The sequence below is a fragment of the Channa argus genome, chromosome 13, assembly GCF_033026475.1.
Source record: "Channa argus isolate prfri chromosome 13, Channa argus male v1.0, whole genome shotgun sequence".
Taxonomy (NCBI): domain Eukaryota; kingdom Metazoa; phylum Chordata; class Actinopteri; order Anabantiformes; family Channidae; genus Channa; species Channa argus.
The window spans coordinates 23,799,229-23,818,617 of record NC_090209.1 but is presented as its reverse complement, the minus strand read 5'-3'; the positions used below and the strand labels follow the sequence as shown (position 1 = coordinate 23,818,617).

The window sequence follows — 19,389 nt, the reverse complement described above, 5'->3', positions numbered from 1 at the left end:
TACCTCTTATGATTTTAATCGGCTGAATGTCTTATTGTTCTGCAAGCTGACCAGAGTTCCAGTTTCATTAGACAACGCGAAAGAATAAGCGATTGTTCTCTTCCCTTCTGTGGAAACAGAATTTGACTGTTACTACATGGTGTGTAGTGTAAGTAAGTGGCTTGATTGTGTGGCCTCTCAAATTCTGTGATAGGTTTGACAACATGTAAATAAACGAGAGAAAAATCAACCGCTACGCTGGCAGGAATACAGAACAGGCTGTGAAAACTGTGTGGACACGTGCCTCACCTCCAGGAACACAGACCGTGAAATTAGAATCAAGTGCCCAAATATGTAGGCCATCGGGAACCGGACTTTTTCAATAGCACAGACTGTCCCCATTTACAAGTGTAATGAATATGGAGATAACAATCACTGTGGCAGAATTAAGCTCTAGAAGTGCACATCCTAATGTGTGTGTGTGTGTGTGTGTGTGTGTGTGTGTGTGTGTGAGTGAGGATATGGTCTTACACTCTAACCTGGTCTTCCATATTAAAATGAACCACAGGACATTGGCCAACAACACAGACCATCCCGGTCTTGTGAAATCGCATGAATTTTAATGAGTTATTCCCTCCTCCACACTTTAATATTTAAAAACAATACAAATAGCAACCACAAGTGTGTAATAAACTGTCTATGATACATTAGGGAGTCATTTTCTTGTCGCACAATTTTTTGCACAGTGTAGACAACATGATTTAGCTCAGAGCTTGGTAAACATTCTTCATATTGACAGTCATTTTACACAGGTTTTTTTTAAAAAAAAAAAAAGTACTTTCATGATGTATTTAACAGTTAAATAGTTGAACAAGGCACAAAAGTCCCACGTTAAATTTGCATACACACTCCAGAAGATCAAAATAAATAATCTGGCAGGAAAAAACATAAAACAAAAATTCACACTGGCACGTGGGATGGAGGTTTGCTCTGCTTTGTTGTGATCCTGATTTTTGAAATGATCACCCAATCCTTCTGCCCGGCTGTTACCTGTATTCTTAGACAGGAAGTGGTAGAGCTATGCATTTTGTCCAACTCTTGAATCTCAAACATACCATTTTTAAATGCCCCCAATGGCTGGAAGTGCTTACAAGTCTTCTCTTTCTCTGTGGTAACCACATCGTGGCCTATCTCCACCTGAGCCGATTCTAAGAGGTCTTTCTTCCCTGACCCAGTTTCTACATATATCCTCGTCACTACTGTCGGGTCTGCGAACACCACAGTCAGGTAATTTCCTTTTTCCGGGGAGCGTCCCCAGAAGAATCCCTCCCCGGGATCCCAGGCCAGCTTGGGGAAGTGTTTTTGGTAGGTGGACATGTCAGAGTACACTTCTGCTGAAGGATTGGTGTAAATCCCTTCTTCAAAGTCCTTGTCCTTCAGCTTATTGAACGTCCCTTTGAAAGAGGAGAACGTGCCCATGTGTTGGAACAGCGAGGGTTTGAGGATGATCGACTCCTTCTGGGTCAGCAGCTCTCGGAAATGAGTCATCAACCAGTCGCACGGCATTTCCTGGTAGAAGAGGAAAAGGAATCGAGCCAGTAGAGGAAGGTGGGCTGATTTGTAAAGTTTCCCAATGTAACCAAGGGGGGAGAACTCTAGCATTGACCAGGTGGTCTTTGCATCTTGCTCCTCAATGTGCCTCTTGATGGCAGTGAAGAAGTTTTTTGCGCAGGAGATGTCATCCTCCAGCTGGAGGTAATACCGGCCAAGACTGGCACTATAGTGAATCAGGAAGGAGTAATCCAAGTTCTGCTTTGAGCGAAATGATACCCTCTCTGGAGCATCATTGAAGTTCCTCTTTAGACCTGCAGGAGAACCAGAGACACCATCAATCTCACAGCATCAACAAATTAATTTGTACAGTAGAAAGGTCACACATGCGCTGTACCTGTAATAGGAGGGTAATGGTCCTGAGAAACATGGATGACCACCAACTGGGCTTGTTCCAGCTCTAAGGCAAATTTGCTTTTGATCTCTCTCACTGTAGCGATTCTCCAGCTGACATCAAAATCTGCCAGCAGCAAGACCACCACTATGGAGGAGCGCTCTTCAGGAGACGACTGGGAGAAAAGGGACTGCAAGGTGGGGATTAGATAGCTGCCCTTTGTCCTCTTTATTGAGGACAGTCCAATAGATAAATACCCTAAAACATAAGCACAGAAACATGAAAGATGTGGGTTTTAATCATTCAAAACAACCAATTACTATTATCAAAGGTTTATAATCATTTTTTCCACTTCTTTTGTAGCACTAATGACAGGATGTAGAGACGCACGGACAACGCTTTTGTCCAGAATGAGTGCGTGTACTTCAATCTGAGTACTGATACTTAATCATGCAGTATGTCTACAATACAAATTACAACAATAAAAGCGCACTGACATTATCCTTCATCTAGATTTACAACCGGAGGCTGACATGACTGCGTAATTTGCGCGGCCATTATTTCATAACCGAACATAACCTGTTAACTGACTAGATCAGATCAATTCATCTCTATCTAAAAACATGAGACAAAGTGTCACTTGCTCTGTTGAGTAGATGGGGCTCCAGCAAGCAGCTGATAGGACACGTTGAGGGGCAGGTAATCTCCTTGTTCGACCCAAGAGTCCTTACCAACCAACCTCTCCGTCTGCCATGACAGCTCCTTTGAAATTGGTTCACGTGACCTTGAGCCCTGCAAAACAAAAGCGCATATCTTGTTAGAATATGCATGTAGTAAAGCGTCACTTTGAAATATGCTTGAATTGGATGTACATCTCCATGTGTGTTTGCTGTAGGCAGGAAGTGTTGCGTTGTACGAGCTGAAATTTGCACTGCTCATTGCATATGTAGGTGTGCACTTACAGCAACGAGGAAGTCCAGGTGGCCAATAAAGTACAATCCCACGAAAAGCAGCACCACTGCCAAAACTATATTCTTCTTCTTTAAATAACGTCCCATCTCCTATGAGACACACACACAAACACACACAGAAGATTCCCTATATCAAATCGGTGTGTAACTCAGTCAGCACAGTAAATAAATTATAATTAGTTAAATATTTCAGCTATTGATGAATGTTTCAGTGGGATCAGACAAAGCAACAAGTTAGATGTGACTATTTGATTAGATTGGCCCGATTTGGCACATTTTGCAGTCTACTACATTTCCAATTTTAAAAGTTCTTGTGGTCTTAACAGAACAAACTTGTCTCTAACCCTTGATCTGTTTAATCATTATGATAGGTGTTTCTATTGTTTCGTCCACCCCGTTAAGCTAGGTTTCAAAAAATTAAATAAAAGCAGCACATACCATAGCTATTGCTAATGTGTTTGCACTTCATAGATGCTAAGACTTGGCCACTTGTAAAGCACAGCTCAAACATGGTGAAGCAGACAGATGTCAAGTCGTTTGTGCCACGTTATCAGTGACAGCAGATACTATAGATGCATTACGCTGAATTAGACCGTGCTTCCACTGGGATGCTGTGACAAAGGATATTTTTAGTCCAAAATTGTTAGTATCAAACAATTCTGACACATATATATAAAAAATAAAAAAAAATATCTGACAAGAGACTCGTGACATCTTAAATAAACTAGGTCTTTACCATTATGTGGACCCGAGTGCTGCAGCTGTGATCAGGCCTGTTTAGCGTGTTCAGAAAGCTGCTGCTGGACTTTTATTTCAGAAAAAAAAAAAAAGCTATATGTACTCTGATCACGGTATTTCTTAACAAGTCCATATCCGGATTTATTACTTGTGAGCTTCCTCCATTTCCGTGTGCCAAAGGTAAAAGTATCTTGATCAGAGTTCTCAGTAATCTTGACACTGTCAATGGCTGTTGTGTACTTGGCTCTCTGATGTCCAGATGCATTAGTGGATGAAGAAACTAAAAAAAAAAAAAAAGGGGGGGGGGGGGGGGGGACGTACAGTGCAATCACTGTGGTTAAGGACTGTAATAAACGTCCAGCCGTTATATTCATATTGAGCCATAGACTAGTTCCTCTGCTTTGTCTGCACTGGACCACAAGGACTTTTACTGTGTTAAAATCGCGATCCTACATGCGTAACAAGTCTGTCTGGAAGCACACAGAGCCTCCATTGCTCAAACCAATTATTTACGTATGTGGACTTTCCCACTGTAATCAGCTCAGCTACACTGACACTTGGTGCTGCGCAGCTAATTTCCAAAATCTGAACAACGTTCGGCCGATGTCACCGCCACGCTGGGTCCCATTGTCTACAGGCCAGGACAGGTGTGTCTGTGTTCAAATGGGTCGCGTCAAACAAATTGCATAAGACGAAACTATGAAGTTTCCTAAGTTCAGCACAAAAAAGAAACAAAAAAAAAAAAAAAAGCGTGATGTTATCGACTGGAGAATAAGTTACTACGCTGGAGGATTAGGTTACATCAAGTTACGGCTGGTTAGCGACTGAGAGCAGCGGTTCTCATGAGTAGGATTCGCACATATTTAAACATATAAAACAATTTTCAATGTCGCTTTAAAGGTTAAAGTTAGGGATTTGTGTAAACATGGTTCCCAACGGCGAACGTAACTACGTCGACGAACGTTTCGTTAACTCTAATTGCGCCACATCGGAGTTCAGGGAAGCGAGCGATCTTAGCGAAGGGCGCTCGAGACGTCGTTCACATTTCTGCCGACATGAACTCATGTCAACAGCATGTAGCTCCGCGGCGAGTAGCGAAAACTACAAAAGTTGGCCTGAAGTACAACACGCGGGCGAATAAAGTGACTGCGTGAGGAAAAGTAGCCCGTGTGTCCCGGTAAAGTGTCCACTCACCTCCCGTCAGCAGCGCGGCGGCGGAGCGTCGCTGTCTGCAGGCAGCACCTCTCCGGTCTCCACTTAGAAGGCGCGGACGCTAGCTGAGGACTGACACTCGCCTTGTGGGGCACTGCAGCCAACGAGCTGCGCTGCCGCAACCTCGCCGCTTTTAGCCTCCACCGCTTGTTTACCCAGAAACGCTGCACGCTGGGAGGGCGTGAACGTAAAGCACCAGGTGGAAGCGGCTTCATACGAACCCCGTGTGTCATCACCGTTGACAGACGTCCAACATCTTGCTGTGGACGTGAAGCAAACAAACCCGTGACAGAGATGGTCCAAATATTTTATTACTAGAACTCAGTTTATGAGTTTGATCTTATTTTATATCGCTGGCTTGGTAAAGATGGCCTCCAGTTTCCAACGCCTTTCAGCTTATAGAGCCTCTGCCCAGCTCTGCCCCTTGATTAAATGAGTGAGACCACACTTAATCTGTCTCCTCCGTGGAATGTGTTTTTAGATTAATATTATCTCTAATCATCTATATGACCCACTTCAGGCCGACAACGACCTCAATGGAACTTTTAAATCTACATATTGAGGCTCCAGTGTGAAACAACCTGATGATGTTGAAGTTTGCTTCTCTGCTGAATGTTCTCTTGTTGGCTCACGTATATTGTTCTGTAGAAATTCCCTTGTCAAATCAACTGAATTCAGAGCCTGAACAAAATATGCAGACTAACAAGTTTTCTTCAACAGACATTTACATACTGTGTGCATGTGTGTGGGGTCTTTCATAGATGTGCTCAACAACTGCAGCCGTCGTTACCAGTGCACCTCAGCCTGGAGCTGTTTTACTGTTGTGTTTAAGAAACGAGTTTGTTGAATAATTTGTGTTTGCATGTGTTTAATGCACATTTAAGCAGACAGTGTGTGCAGCACAGTGGTGAGGATGGAGAGAAACCCCTTCAAAGCTTTGTCATCTCTTGGTTGCTGTTTGAGAGTAACTTTTATTCCCTCCTCTTCTTCTTTTCTGGCAGTCTCTGTCCCGATCGGCCTTTCAGATGCTTCCTCTTTCACCTGTTCATCCTCCATGCCCTCCCCTAATTTCCCTTCATCTCCAGTGTACAGCAGCTCCCCCAGTATGAGCGTGCTGTCATCAGAGCATGCAAAGTGGGTGTGGGTGTACAGGTACACCCTCCAGGGGAGTGTGTGTGGCGGCGTGAAGGCCATCGTCTGGATGTTGACCAGCTGCATCGCAGCCTGGAGGCTTTGTGGGGAACAGTGAGGTACTGCAGAGCACTGGACACTTTCTTCCACGCACGCGTAATCCTCTTCTTTCATTGTCTCCGCACCTAGCCGCAACAAAACAAGGTGAAATGTCTTTTAAATGTCAAGAAATGCTACGGATGTCCCACAGGCATTTCCCCCAATGTAATGGTTATTGTATTCACTAGATGAGACACATTTAATAAAAAAAACACAAAAAAGGAAAGAACCCCACTGCCAGGTGCGGTTGTAAGGTGGGTTTGTTGGCTGGTTTATTCATAGACACAACTCTGAAGACATAAAAAAAGAAAGAGAGACAGTCTTTATGGCTGCTCGAGCCAACAGGATAAACCTAACAATGGGAGCTGACGCTCCACACCCCAACTGACTCTCTAGGAGGTTTAGCTGTTTAGAGCGCATAAGCAGCAATATGATACCCGGGTTAAAAGTTAAGGAGGTTAAGGCCTTGTCTTATCTTCAATGCGTCCATAGTAGCTCTGCAGACATGAGGCAAATTGCAGATGGTTTAGCAACATTCTTTGCATTATCTTATCTGGAACACTCGAGCTTCTTTGCCTCTTTTACCCATTTACTTGGTTTGATGTCATATTACAGTTACATTTAACGGATGTGCAATGTGTGGTTTGTATATGATAAGTTATCTTGCAAAATGAGATACGGAATATTACTGTTACCTGTACAAACTTTTATCTCCTCCAGTTAAAATTAAACTTGGGTTTATGATTTTCACAGAAATATAAAGACGCAAAGTAACAGCCCACTCCATTACAAGTAAAAGCCTCCTAGAAAAGTGATTCAAATACAGTCAAATGCACACAAAGTTGTAAAAATTGTAAATGATACTTACTAATGCATTAATGTGCAAACAGTATTTTAATAGCAGATTATGGAGGACCTAAATGATAGCAATTATGCACCTGAATTATTCAGCTTGCAATTTAAAATGTTTGTCACTGTTAAATAAAAATGAATGACGAACAGTTACTAATTAATTATCTGTCATTTAAGCTCTACTTGCTACAAGCTAAATCCAAAAAGAATCATAACAGTTTTGTAAGAGAATATGTTTTTAGACAGAAAAGGTCTCAAATTTGTCAAGTAATAATTAAAACGATCAGATAATTGTTAAATAATGTTAAATTGTTAAACATTCCATTTGTATTTAAGTGCAGCAATAGAGCAAATGTCCTTTGATAGAATCTTCTAGTGGCAATGTTACACTGGTTTTGCAGTGTTTACGACAGGCCAGGCCAGTTTGCTCCTGCATCCTGCATCTCCTGGCTCACAAAAAGAGGTTTTCAGCACAAAACAATCTCTGGGATGCATGGGGATTGTCTACAGTATGTCCTCCTTTGCATTTAATTACCTTGTTCAGCATGCAAAGCCTGTCGCTGCATCCACAGGCGCTCAAACTCCTCCGGGCTGAGGGCCGGGGAGAGGGACAAACTGACGCTGGAAGCCGGGACATCAGCAGAGGAGTCTGTACGCCGACTGGCACTGCGTGCGCCTGGAGAGGACACGGGTAGGGGGGGAGAAAGACAGGAACATGAGGGGAACGCTAGGAGGAAGGAAGGGACAGAAGGAAAGGCTGGAGTAAAAGCAGCAGCAGAATAGTAGCGAGAGGGAGGGAGGAGAAGGTTAAAGGGAGATGCTGGGCTGCTTCAATTGTGTGCCAAGGCTGAGAAGAGGCAGATGATGCGTCACTCTTGCTCTAGAATATGTTCTTCTGAGTGCTGACACTGTGACTCTCGATTTTGGCCATATTGCTCTGTCAGTGTTCACCACTCTGGTCCCCACCGAAACATCTCAACCATTGCTGCACGTTATAAAATTGGGTACAAGTGCTCATGTCTGATTGTGCCTCGTCATTGTGTGCAGTAAAAGGAACAGTAGCTGCCACACAGGACATCAAGAAAATGCTCTAAACTGTTACAATTATGGTAAAAAAAACACTACAGTTTTTGGTTCGAGGCTTCATGGGTTCATCTATTTTCATGCTAGTTACAAAACCGTGGGCATGTAAACCTGTAAACAAAGTGGGGGGGAAAAAAACAGAAATACCAGCAACTAGCAAAGGGGCAAGTGACTCAGTGGAATTATTTGCTGCAACCTTCATAGTCTCCAGCAACTTCTGTTCTGTCAAGCAGTGAATGCAGATTAAACAGCAGTGTGGTTCAAAATCTATGCAGATCAGAATTTATTCGACATTACGTTCACTGGTGCATCTAAATAAGCAGGAAATAAAGGCATGTGATACAGCGTTTACATGCAAGCAAAAAGATCCATTCTTCTCCCCATCTGCCTAAAGCAGGTAATGACGTGATCAAACAGAGACGGAGTTTGTTTTTAATGCATCTCAGTGCCAGATAAGTAGGAGAAACTGTCCACGCTGACAGACTTTAATAATCTTGAACATTACACAATCCCCAATGGGTTTTTTTGAAATAAAGTTTTTACGAATGTTCAAAAATGTTTGCTGCAAATGGCACTGAGCCTCAGATCTCCTCAAGTGATCATGAAGATAATTCTGTAGCTAATACACGGAACCCAGCCTCCACTTTATTGCACAAAATAACACTACCTCCCTCTTTACTGCAGGTTAGTGAGGAGAAGGTGAAGAATGTGAGACTGAATCACCGGTGATATTGCAGTGACTCCTCACCGATGCAGCAGAGACTGAAATTCACATTAAATCCAAATTGTAAGGTCCACGAACAGAAAAATCCAACTGTCCTTGGTGAAGATTTGTACAGTTGAAGATGTGTCGTGGCAGAAGTGCTGGGAGAAATTTTTTATTCTTAAGTATACAATATAACACCTTTACTAGCTGCCATCACTCACCTGATTGAACCTTCTCAGCGTCGCTACAGTTCAGTGTATATGAGAGGTCAGCGTAAGGCTGGGGGTCAAAGGTCACATGTTCAGGGCTTTCTTTGCTGGAGGACTCTGTCTCTACAGCGCCCTGCCTCAGGGGCTCCAGAGTGTTGAAGGTGTGTGCCCAGTGGGAGATGCTCTCCGCGGGGCGGCCAATCAGAACACCAAGTGAAGGGTCTGACTTCCGACCCTGGACGACCTTTTGGGTTTCTTCTATTCCACAATGCAACAGGCGGTAGTAGAGAATTGCTTGGTCACGTACGCACATGTCTGTTTCCTCCTCTGAAAGACACAAGGGCATAAACAATGACCTCTTTCTAACAGGTTTGTATTTCTATTCTTGTTCGGCTTTTCATTGACATAATGCATTACCTACTATTACTCTGACTCTAATCATCACACCTAAACGAATGACGAATGACGAAAACCTTATTTTAACCCTCAAACCCATAAACATGTCTTCACTTCACCCACAGGTTCTTTTTTGGCCCTAATTAGCTAACAAATACAAGCACACACCCACACCCACACACACACAAACTACCGATGCAATAGTGCAGCAGTCTTCCAAGCATGTCCTGTGTCTCAGCCGGCCGGCATAAAAACAGCCTCATGGTGGCTGTCAGCAGCTCCATCTTGACCCCCAAAGAGGCTTCGCTCCTCACTCCATCAATAAACAGCTCCAACGTGTAGGGGGCACTGGACACTCGCTCCCCGTACACGCCCAACAGCCAAAGCAAGGCCTGCCTGCCCTAGGGAAAGAGGAACGGTGGGTCAGTGGAGCAACTACGTCAGATCCGCTGTATATCGACTGTAAACAGCAACCTGCAAAGGCCGGTTTAAATGTCATCCCTCTCTCAAGGTGAAGCTATTTATATATGATCCAAACAGCTGCACTAAAAGGCGGGAGAACAAGACAGACAGACAGATTGAAAGAACAAAAAACAAGGAAACAAACTTTTATTAGATTTTCTTTTTCCGATTTCCGATTTTTTTTATAATTTAGAAATCGCAAACTGTGTCGTACAGAGCCAATAACAACAACAACAAAGATCATATGCAGAACGTAACCAGTTCTCACACTGGAATTTTATTTTATGTTTTAGCAGAACAGTATGGACTCAAATAAGAGCTGGCAGTGTGCAAAGTAGATTTACACTTTCGCACTTTAAGTAAACTTTACTTCAAAACTTCAACTTGAAGTAGAATTGGAAGTGGTGCGTCTGTGTGGGGTGGAACATTTCTTAGGCAAGTGCTTCCACTTACACCTCATACTACAAATACCTTTAGTATCCTATGCAGGAATTTTACTTGTACTGGAGTAGTTCAATCATGACATACTACTGCTTTACAAAAAAACAAAACAAAAAAAACCCCACAATTTTGGATACTGTACTTGTTTCACTGCTACAAACCAAGTTCAAACCAAATCAAACCAGAGCCAAAGTTCACAAGCATTTACCTTCACTAATTTGACTTTGTGCTATTTTGCAAAAATGAGGCTGAGCAAACAAAATCAACGTACTGTACATGGTTCAGCTGTGTAAACCTTGTTCAACATTTGGACATGAAAATGCAAAGTAGAAACACACAGAAAAAGAGGCACAGCTGAAGGCTGAGGGGAACAGAATATATGGCATTTAGTTCACAACACTAAATATAGCTTCTGTGTTACAGGCGGCACCATCTTTTTTGATCTGTTCATTCACCGACATAACAAAGTCTAACCACTAAAGAGCCTTTGGCCACATTAGTCATATTTTTTTTAATTAGCATGTAGGACGAAGATCATTTAACAAATAACAAAATACTGATTCACTGCGTAGGAGCTACCATTTATACTCCAATGGATGTACAGTAATCCTGAATGAATTTCAAACGTGAGCACAGGGACCCAACCAAGGAGCATTGGTGAAATGTAACTACGTATATTTTCTCACGTATTGTACTTTTTGGGGATAAATATTTGACTTTTTTTGCCCTTGTTAAAATTTTTAGATAAATTTAATTAAAAGGTCATATTTTTTTGTATGTTCAGTATTTGGATTATACAGTGCATAAAAATACTTAGTAGGCATAATTACTAAACAGTTAAAAGTTAAGTTAAAAAAAGTTAAAAGTTAAAGGGAAAAAGTAACATATTAAGAAGGAGAATGTATTGAAAATACTCATAAGTGCTACAGACCTTATTATATTAATAAAGTGCCCTAAAGATGTCCTATATCATTTTGTGGTAATAATACCAAAATATAATACACAGCATTTTATTACCTAAAGTGGTGGAACATCACATGTCTCTCACATGTCTTGACTCTGAGACAGTGATTTCCTTTATGAAAGAGGTGCAACAAGCTGGAGTCATAGGGTTTGTGTCATAGGTAGTGTTTGCAACGTGCCACTCGCCTTATCTCACTCACAGCAGCCATAAGAAGGTTATAGTGGGGGAAATAAATGACCCATTATTTTGTAAAACTGAAACCAATTACAACTTTGTAACATAAATGAACAGTTGCTGTGGTTTGTGTTCCTCGCTGAACTGTAGCTGAGCTAAAGATTACACTTGTGATGTAGAACCTGTGTGTTCACGTTTTTTTTGTTTGTTTTTTTTTTAAATTCTGCAACTTCTACTTTAACTCAAATAAATCATGCAAATATTTTTATATCCTTTAACACAATATGAGTGTGAGGCAGCAACGTAAGCTGGGGTCTGACCTGGCTGTCCTGCAGTGTCTCCTCACAGCCCTCGAGAGCCAAACACACAGTATCGCTACACTGAGGACACACCCAGACCAGGTCACGCATTGTCTGCACCACGGCTGAAGAGTCAGGGGGAAAGAGAGATGGCGAGTGAGTCTATTGTGCTGTGCTCATTTCAAAGAACAGCTGTAAAGGCCAACTGACTGACTGTGTTGCAGGATTGAGTTTTACCAGAAGTGATGTGCTCCTGCTTGAGCCCCAGCAGTCCAGTAAGGATCTCTAGACATCGGTCGCTGTAGCTCCGTCCAATGCGACCTGTATCCAGGCCAATCGGGATAACACAGAACATGAGTGAAATCTAACACCGATGTCGCTGCATGATGAGAACCAAACCAAACAAAAGCCTGCACAATATATAAGTGAGTCATAACATAAATAAATAAAAATAAAATAAAACTAATTAAGGGTGTGGGACTGCTGAAATCCAGTCTTCTTAGAGTGTGTTACTGTGAGCTACAAGAATAAGCAATGTGAAAAAAGACCGATTGGATGAGTCTGCATTGCATTGTAATAGAGACATAAAGTGCCTAGAACCAGTATTTACCCACATGGCCATTAAGTGTCTGTTGTGATAAAACAAAAGGGAAAAAACGTCCAAAAGCCTGAAGACAATTAATAGACAGAGAGCATCTGTTTCGTAATGCACTGTACTCTCACATAATAAGTGATGGTTATTTATTTTCCTACCTATAGCTGAGATTGCAGCCTGAGATGTGTCGGTGTTGACATCAGTACAGTATCCTTTCAACTCATCCAGCAGCATGACGACATTCTCATCATTCACAAGCTCCACCAGCACCTGCAAACACGCAGCGTTACCTTCATGATGACTAAGGTACCGGACTCCTACTGCTAATACTGAGTAGGAACTGTGGTTGATGGTAAATGAGGCACAGTGATTTAGTATTGCATTTCATACAGTCGGAGGTCAAAGCATTAGCTTCAAACGCTCATTCGCCTGGCTGCTTGTAGGTGTAGGCGATGTTAAAAAAGGAGAAAACATTATGTTGCAACATTTTTAAGTTTTGCATAAATCACATATGGAAAAACAGGTTAAGCTGTAAGATGACCCACCACATTACAAATCACAACAAGAATACTAAAAATACAGTATGTTTACACATGGGCCCTTGACTCCCCATGTAGCTATGAGAGAGTCTGAGGGTTAAATTACAAACAGCAGAGAATGATGAAAAACTGGGCTACATTATGCAATTAATGTCACAGAGCAGACGTCAGTGTCTTGCCCAGGGACACTTTTGATCAGGAGGGACAGGGTGCAAACCTCCAACCCTATAGTCGGTAGGTGGCCACTGCCGCCCCCAGGTTAGCTTTAAATATATATCCAGAAAAGGGTTAAAACAGTGAAATAATATATTCAGTAACAGTAACATTGATATAAAATATTCATATCAAAACCTCCGATCCTTCAAAGGCACCAGGGCAGGTCTTGCCGACAGCACAGACTTTGTGAACCGTTTGCTGCTAATGAGCATTGTGGCAGCCAGTGAATCACCCGCCATGTTTAATTTGTGCCTACACTTATTCTTACAAGCAGGCAAATGCTGATCACACTAGAGAAACATTTAGCTACCAAACTGGCTAAAAAGACGAATTGTTAATAGTTAACGGAATTGATCAACATTTTGAACATGGTTTTCCAACTGAGAGCGGGATGGGAAAACAGACATCACCCTCATGTCGATTTTGTGTACATCTACTTTGCACACTGCCAAACTGTGTTATTTTCTGGACTTGAACAAGGCCACAGAGTACATTATACTACGGGCTGCCTAGTACTTTTTGACAATGAAGTTTCATGTGTAAAATTGCACCTATTAACTAAACTTGAATGAGGTTTTGACTGAATCTAGTTTGAAGCGTTGCCAGTCACCTTTACATGAGAATTTGAATAATTCAAATACTGTGAATATTAAGAGCTCCTTCGCACATAGCCTGTCTAGTTCAGTTAAATCAAATCCTGAGGTAGTATAGCTCGTGTGTTCTAAGGTAATCATAAATGATATGCACAGATTGTTTCAGATCAGATGGAACACAACTCTAAGAGTGCTTTCGTTCTCTCTCTCTCTGTCTCTCTCTCTCTCTCTCTCTCTCTCACCCTCTTGAAGTGATCCAACAGTTGTTGTTTCAGCAGATGTGTCATCTCTAAAACTGGAAGTCTGATCTGATTTAATCCTAACCCCTGGAGAACAAGGACTAATTCGTTCCAAGTGCATTCTTGTGTAGTTTTTTTGTGATCCGAAAGCAAACGAACCGTCAACGGGAGTCTTGATGGTACATACGCGATTTTAGGACAAATTACAAGTCTTAACTACATTAACTTCCCCTGCTGAACTGCTCTGTAAACAATCTTATGATTTTCCTGAATAGGTTATGTATAAGCAAATAATTTGGTAACCATGGCAACACGTGAGCATTTCTGCACTACTAGGAAGGGATTTTAGCAGCTGTGCAGTACAGGTCCAAGCCCGGTAGAAATTGGGGAGGTTTGCGTCAGGAAGGGCATCCGGCGTAAAAACTGTGCCAAATCAACATGCGGACAATGATCCGCTGTGGCGACCCTGAACTCACAGGATAAGCCGAAAGGACAAAAAAAAAAAAAATACTGCTTGTACTGTACTCTGTATACTTTGTCAGTTCATTAGGTTCATTATAGTGGCATAGGCACAGTAACACTCCTGTTTTAATGCAGTACAAAATGCAAAAAAAAAAAAAATCACAGCTCTGGTGTAGAAAAAGAACAACTTATTACAGAATAACAAATGAAAGAGGTCACAATAAAGACCTTTTCGACTGAAGAAATTGCAATGCTGAATCAATAAGGCATCACCTGCATCTTCCTTTGCTTGATGTAGGCCGGTTCAGCGTAGCCGCAAAAGAAACGTTTGTAGTGTTCGCCCATCAGGCCAGGGACAGAACGCAGCAGCAACTGGAGAAAGACAAAGTCACAATTTTATTTCTCAGTCTGTTTTCACACATGCATCTTTCATCATATTTACACTGACAATGAAAAGTAAATAAAGCACTGTGTATCTATGGGCTAGTTTGCCAACATACACGCACGATAATGCTTTGCTATGCAAAGCATTTCGTGCAGTCAACAGCCAGACAAAATAAGCACTGTTGTTTGCATTTAGGTTTCGTTTTCTACCTCTCTTTTAACAACCATTTATAACTCGCATACATTCACACCCATATCTTTCCAAATGTGAATAATTCACACTGACCTGTATGTGGCAGAGAGCTGTGAACCTCATCTCTCTTGACACGCTCCCACAGGCGGCAAGCAGAGGTCCACGAACTCGCTCCAGAGCAGCCAGGCTGACAGCTGGCAAGCTGGAACAGAGGCTGAAGAAAAGGCTGAGGGTGGCGGCCATTACTGGAGGGTGCGGGCTGACCAGGGAAGCATCCAGCAGGGACAGAATGTCAAAGAGCTCGTCCTCAGACAGAGGCCGGTAGCGCTGGAGGATCTTTAGTATTTCACACTGACCCCAAACATCACAATCCTTCAGCCTGGATGAAAAGACTGACTTCAACCTCATAACAGTGAAAGCCGTGTGTACTACAGAAGTCAGATGTTAACTGTGATACATTTTACAAATATGAACAACGAACTGAATATATTTTAACATTAAGAGCTGGAACTGGAGTTGTTCCCGTTCAGCTGATGTCAAGATACAGTTTAGTGTTGCATCTGTTTTTCACTAAAGTTACACATCCAGTATAAAAAGAAATAATAATGATAATGTTCTATCAAAAAATCCTCAAAAAGCACACATACGAGAAATGAATGAGCCATGCAGCTGTACTGTATCTCACTGTAAGTTCATCGCAGTTTATTTTGACACAATCACTTTCCTGCTGCCCCAAATATTCACTAGGGCACCAAATATGGATTATTCTGCAGCTGAAAATAGTCCCCCACAAATGATGTCCTCCTGTTGGAGTGATTGAATCAGCGTGACAAGCTGTTTCAGGAAATTACTGAGACTGTTGAGTGACAGCTCCCAATTGTGTCCAGTTTTTTTTTTTTTTAAGATGATCGGCAGCAGGTCAGAAAGTACTGTTGGTTTTATTCATTTTATGGGATTTGTTTATACTATGGACATGCTGCTAGTCTTATGTATCCTTTGAAGAATAGTTCGACGTTTTAATAAGTAAAATTAGGAGAAAAAAACGAATAGACACTGATACCTGTACGGTGAATTTCAGTGCTAGAAAAAAACAGGTCAGCTTAAGTTGAGCATGTCCACAGTTCTGTACATAACAAAAATATTAATGCACTAAATAGCATGAAATAAAGGGTTCTAGTAGTCTTTTATATTTGAAAAGAGAAAGGCTGGCAAAACTACCTGCTGCTGACTCCAGTGGCATAGTAATAAAACATTTCTAGCAGTAATGAACAAAGTGACTGTCCTAATATTATCCTACATGAGGAGTCAAGGACACAAGTTTACACACACTGCATTATCCTTACCTTATAATTAGGAAAGGATAATGATCTGTGTTACTGTGGAAACGGTACTTATTGTATTCTGATTCTCTGATGTTCTAACTCTGGTTTCAACCTGTTGAGAAGGTGATGGGTGATGGGTTTGTTGATAGCGACTCCCCCCTCCTCTTTCAGGATCTCCTCCAAAGCTCGGAGGCAGTTCACGATCACCACTGGGTCGGGGTCCCTCAGCAGGCTGTACAGCTCGTTCACCACTGCTGCATCTGGAACATTCACGGTACAAACAAGGTTTGTGGAAGCATTTACAAAGAGAATAAAATAAATATAGGTATGCAGGCAATAATGACTGGACGGCTTGTAGTGAAACTCTCTGCCTTTGTCAAACCCATTACAAGCAGGTGAGATTTTATTACATCACCACGTCAGTGAATGACATATACATACTTCATACAAAGAACAAATTAAAACAAGAAATCTATCTATTCTCAACACACCTATCTCAGAGTTGGGTTGGAGCTTGTGTAGTTTGGCCCAGCCGAGAACGGCCACTCGTCGAACGCAAGCTGCTCTGTCCCTCAGTCCCGCTGTCAGAGGCTGCACCACGTACTCCACCAGACTGGGTAACCTGGAACACACAGAGACACAGTCAAAAACTATTCCAGTAATCACAGACCAATGTAAAAGCTTGTACTGTTCTGCATCTCACCTAAGGTTGGTCATGTTCCTCAGGGCAAGACTGCGGACCATGGGGTTTGGATCCTTACAGTCTTTTCTCAGTGTGTTGATGACCAGCAGAGACAGCTCTGGGTTTAAAGTTGCGTAGGAACACAGGAAAACATATACCAGTTTCTTCTGGACTATGTCCACTGTGGCACATGCTTTTACCATCTCACTGAACAGACCAGATACATTCACACCCTGAGACATCGCCCTAAGACAGACAGAGTAGGGACAAAAGGTCACATATCGGGAAAAGGCAGAATAGGGAGTTTGGAAAAAGAGAGAAGAAAGAGTAAAGACAGCAATATTTGGGAGACAGCTGTTGTGGACAGAGCAGAGGAAAGAGATCAGTAGGGCAAAATGGGAAAAGAGATGACGTGACATGGACAAATATGGAAATATAGTAAACAAATCATTGGCAAGACAAAGAACAGACAGAGGGTATGTTTTGTGAGTATTCCCAGACAGCGCTTAAAGTTAAACAGAGTGGGTCCCAGGAAAAAAAGGAACCAGACGTCACTGTTAACATGAGAGCTTACTGCCCCTAAAAATAAAATCCAGGACTATTTTTCGAAACAGAAAAGGACTGACCTCACTAGAAATATAAGCAGGGTAATCCAAGCGTTAGGTGAAAGCAAAGGAAAATGCACACTGTAGTTCTACATGAACAAGAACAGCAATCCACACCAATGCAAGTGGCTATGTACTAATCACATTTTCTGCTGCAGGAAATGACAATGGTAATTAACACAGAAAAGCAGACAACTATTGGCATTGGTTTTGTGGGTATTTAGACAAAAACAACCTTTTCAACAAATGAACAAATTAAATGTTGTTATGATATTACATTGTTTGGACACTGGAAGCTGATCCAGAACAAGTTCTTTTGATGAAAAAAGAAACTTTTTCTTTTGACAAGGAAGTGCTTTTGAAAGAAATTAACAAGTCCAGTTGTTTAAAGGTGTAGTAAGTAACTATAACTTTGTGAATACATTCTGCCTGCCCACAAACTTCCAACTATTCAACAAGGTAACTGCCATTACTGAATGACAACAGAGATCTCTGACTTTTTTTTTACTTTCAGTTGAATGTAAAAAAAAGCTTAATTTGAGCAGGCTCTGTGCAGAAATGGAGTACTTGTACAAAAAGTTAAATTCCAGAGCATGTGTTTCAGTTTCTTTGTTTTTTAACTTAAGTAAAGACTGAACGACGTCTACAAGTAGAGGAGTATTTTCAAACACAAGGCAAGTATTTGTGCATGTACTTGCGCCTTACTTGAGCATTAATGTACCTCGGGCACCTCTGTTGTCTGTGGACTAACTTACCTGATGACTTTGAGGATGGTGTTCCTGTAGCGCAGCTGGTCAGACTGGACATTGGGGTTGGACAGAGCTCTCCTCAGCTCCCTCACAGTGTCCTCGCTGCCCAGATAAGGCATGGTGGTCGCTGACAGCTCGCACTCTGACACAGAACAAAGAACATAGTACACATGATAGTGGCTCTCCCGTTAATATACATCATATTAAATTAAGCTTGGTCAGAGACACAATTGAGGAACTGCGAACGTTTGACTGAAATAACGATGACATTTAATCGGTTTGGTGCAATATTACCGAGCTGAATACAGATGGCTTTTATCGTACATATATAAAAACTTTTATTATTTAGGCACAACCTGTGTTTCGTAAATACCAAACTCGTTAATACACCTTATTTTTTGTTTGTTTGTTTTGTGAAAAATATTACCTTTGTGCACTTGAAACTGGGGATTTCACTTGTACAACTACTTGAGATGACTGGATTGTTTACACGGTCCGCACTTCCGCTTCCTTTCTTCTTCGGCTTTTAACGTCTGTACGCAATGACGTACTGCCTCCTGCTGGTTGACACAGGAAGAAAACGCTGCAACGTGAAGTACTTTCAAGTCCAAATACCGCAGTGTCAAAATAAGCCATTTCAAGCAAAGCTCCTGCTTCTCAAATATTACCAAAATCTTATGGGCAAAGTAGTAAAAGTATTCATTGAGAAAAAAAATCATTATATGATTGAGTATTTCTTAATGTTGTAAAGACAGATAGTTATGTTCCTGTATTGTCTATTGAAATTGCTTAGTGCAAGCGGTATTGTGTTTCTACTCAAGTACATATGGAGAAACAGTAGGTGCATGTTACAATTATTGTAACTATGCCTTGCTGAGGGTTTGTCTCCTGGCGCCAAGAGAGTCATTGTACAGACGAATAAAGAAATCAAAGTATTTGAATATGTAGGGTTTTGGGTACTTTACACTGAACCGGGAGGTTTAATTATAAAGCACTGTCTATGAGATCCTCTTTTGTGTTTAATATAATATTATACCCTACAATTCAAATTAAGTGCATTTCTAAAGCCCTCTCTTACAACTCACAAATGTAAGATGCCTCAGTCTGCACAACAATGACATCTGTCCATGAAGCATACAATAGGATTAG

The 19,389-nt window shown here is 41.6% G+C and overlaps 2 protein-coding genes across 5 annotated transcripts; both read right to left on the bottom strand.

Moving 5' to 3' along the window:
- Nucleotides 1–804: 804 nt before the first annotated feature.
- zgc:101663 (alpha-1,3-mannosyl-glycoprotein 4-beta-N-acetylglucosaminyltransferase C) lies at nt 805–5,555 on the bottom strand. 3 transcript variants are annotated; one of them, XM_067525698.1, is made up of 6 exons: nt 4,828–5,555; nt 3,632–3,913; nt 2,887–2,985; nt 2,569–2,716; nt 1,928–2,182; nt 805–1,844 (listed from the first exon to the last, which is right to left on the bottom strand). In XM_067525698.1, the coding sequence occupies exons 2-6, from the start codon at nt 3,632–3,634 to the stop codon at nt 940–942; spliced, it is 1,410 nt and encodes a 469-aa protein (XP_067381799.1). In that variant the 5' UTR covers nt 3,635–3,913; nt 4,828–5,555; the 3' UTR covers nt 805–939. The 3 variants fall into 3 exon arrangements, with proteins under 3 accessions (XP_067381799.1, XP_067381801.1, XP_067381800.1); XM_067525700.1 differs by lacking the exon at nt 3,632–3,913; XM_067525699.1 differs by lacking the exons at nt 3,632–3,913; nt 4,828–5,555 and adding an exon at nt 3,334–3,494.
- A 141-nt stretch (nt 5,556–5,696) lies between these two features.
- ap4b1 (adaptor related protein complex 4 subunit beta 1) lies at nt 5,697–18,823 on the bottom strand. 2 transcript variants are annotated; one of them, XM_067525696.1, is made up of 14 exons: nt 18,668–18,823; nt 18,247–18,382; nt 16,908–17,132; nt 16,696–16,826; nt 16,317–16,464; nt 14,976–15,261; nt 14,579–14,677; nt 12,415–12,526; nt 11,899–11,982; nt 11,683–11,786; nt 9,515–9,722; nt 8,938–9,252; nt 7,463–7,684; nt 5,697–6,161 (listed from the first exon to the last, which is right to left on the bottom strand). In XM_067525696.1, exons 2-14 carry the CDS (start codon nt 18,357–18,359, stop codon nt 5,725–5,727), a joined length of 2,484 nt encoding a protein of 827 aa, XP_067381797.1. In that variant the 5' UTR covers nt 18,360–18,382; nt 18,668–18,823; the 3' UTR covers nt 5,697–5,724. The 2 variants fall into 2 exon arrangements, with proteins under 2 accessions (XP_067381797.1, XP_067381798.1); XM_067525697.1 differs by having other exon boundaries at nt 7,463–7,603.
- Nucleotides 18,824–19,389: the final 566 nt, after the last annotated feature.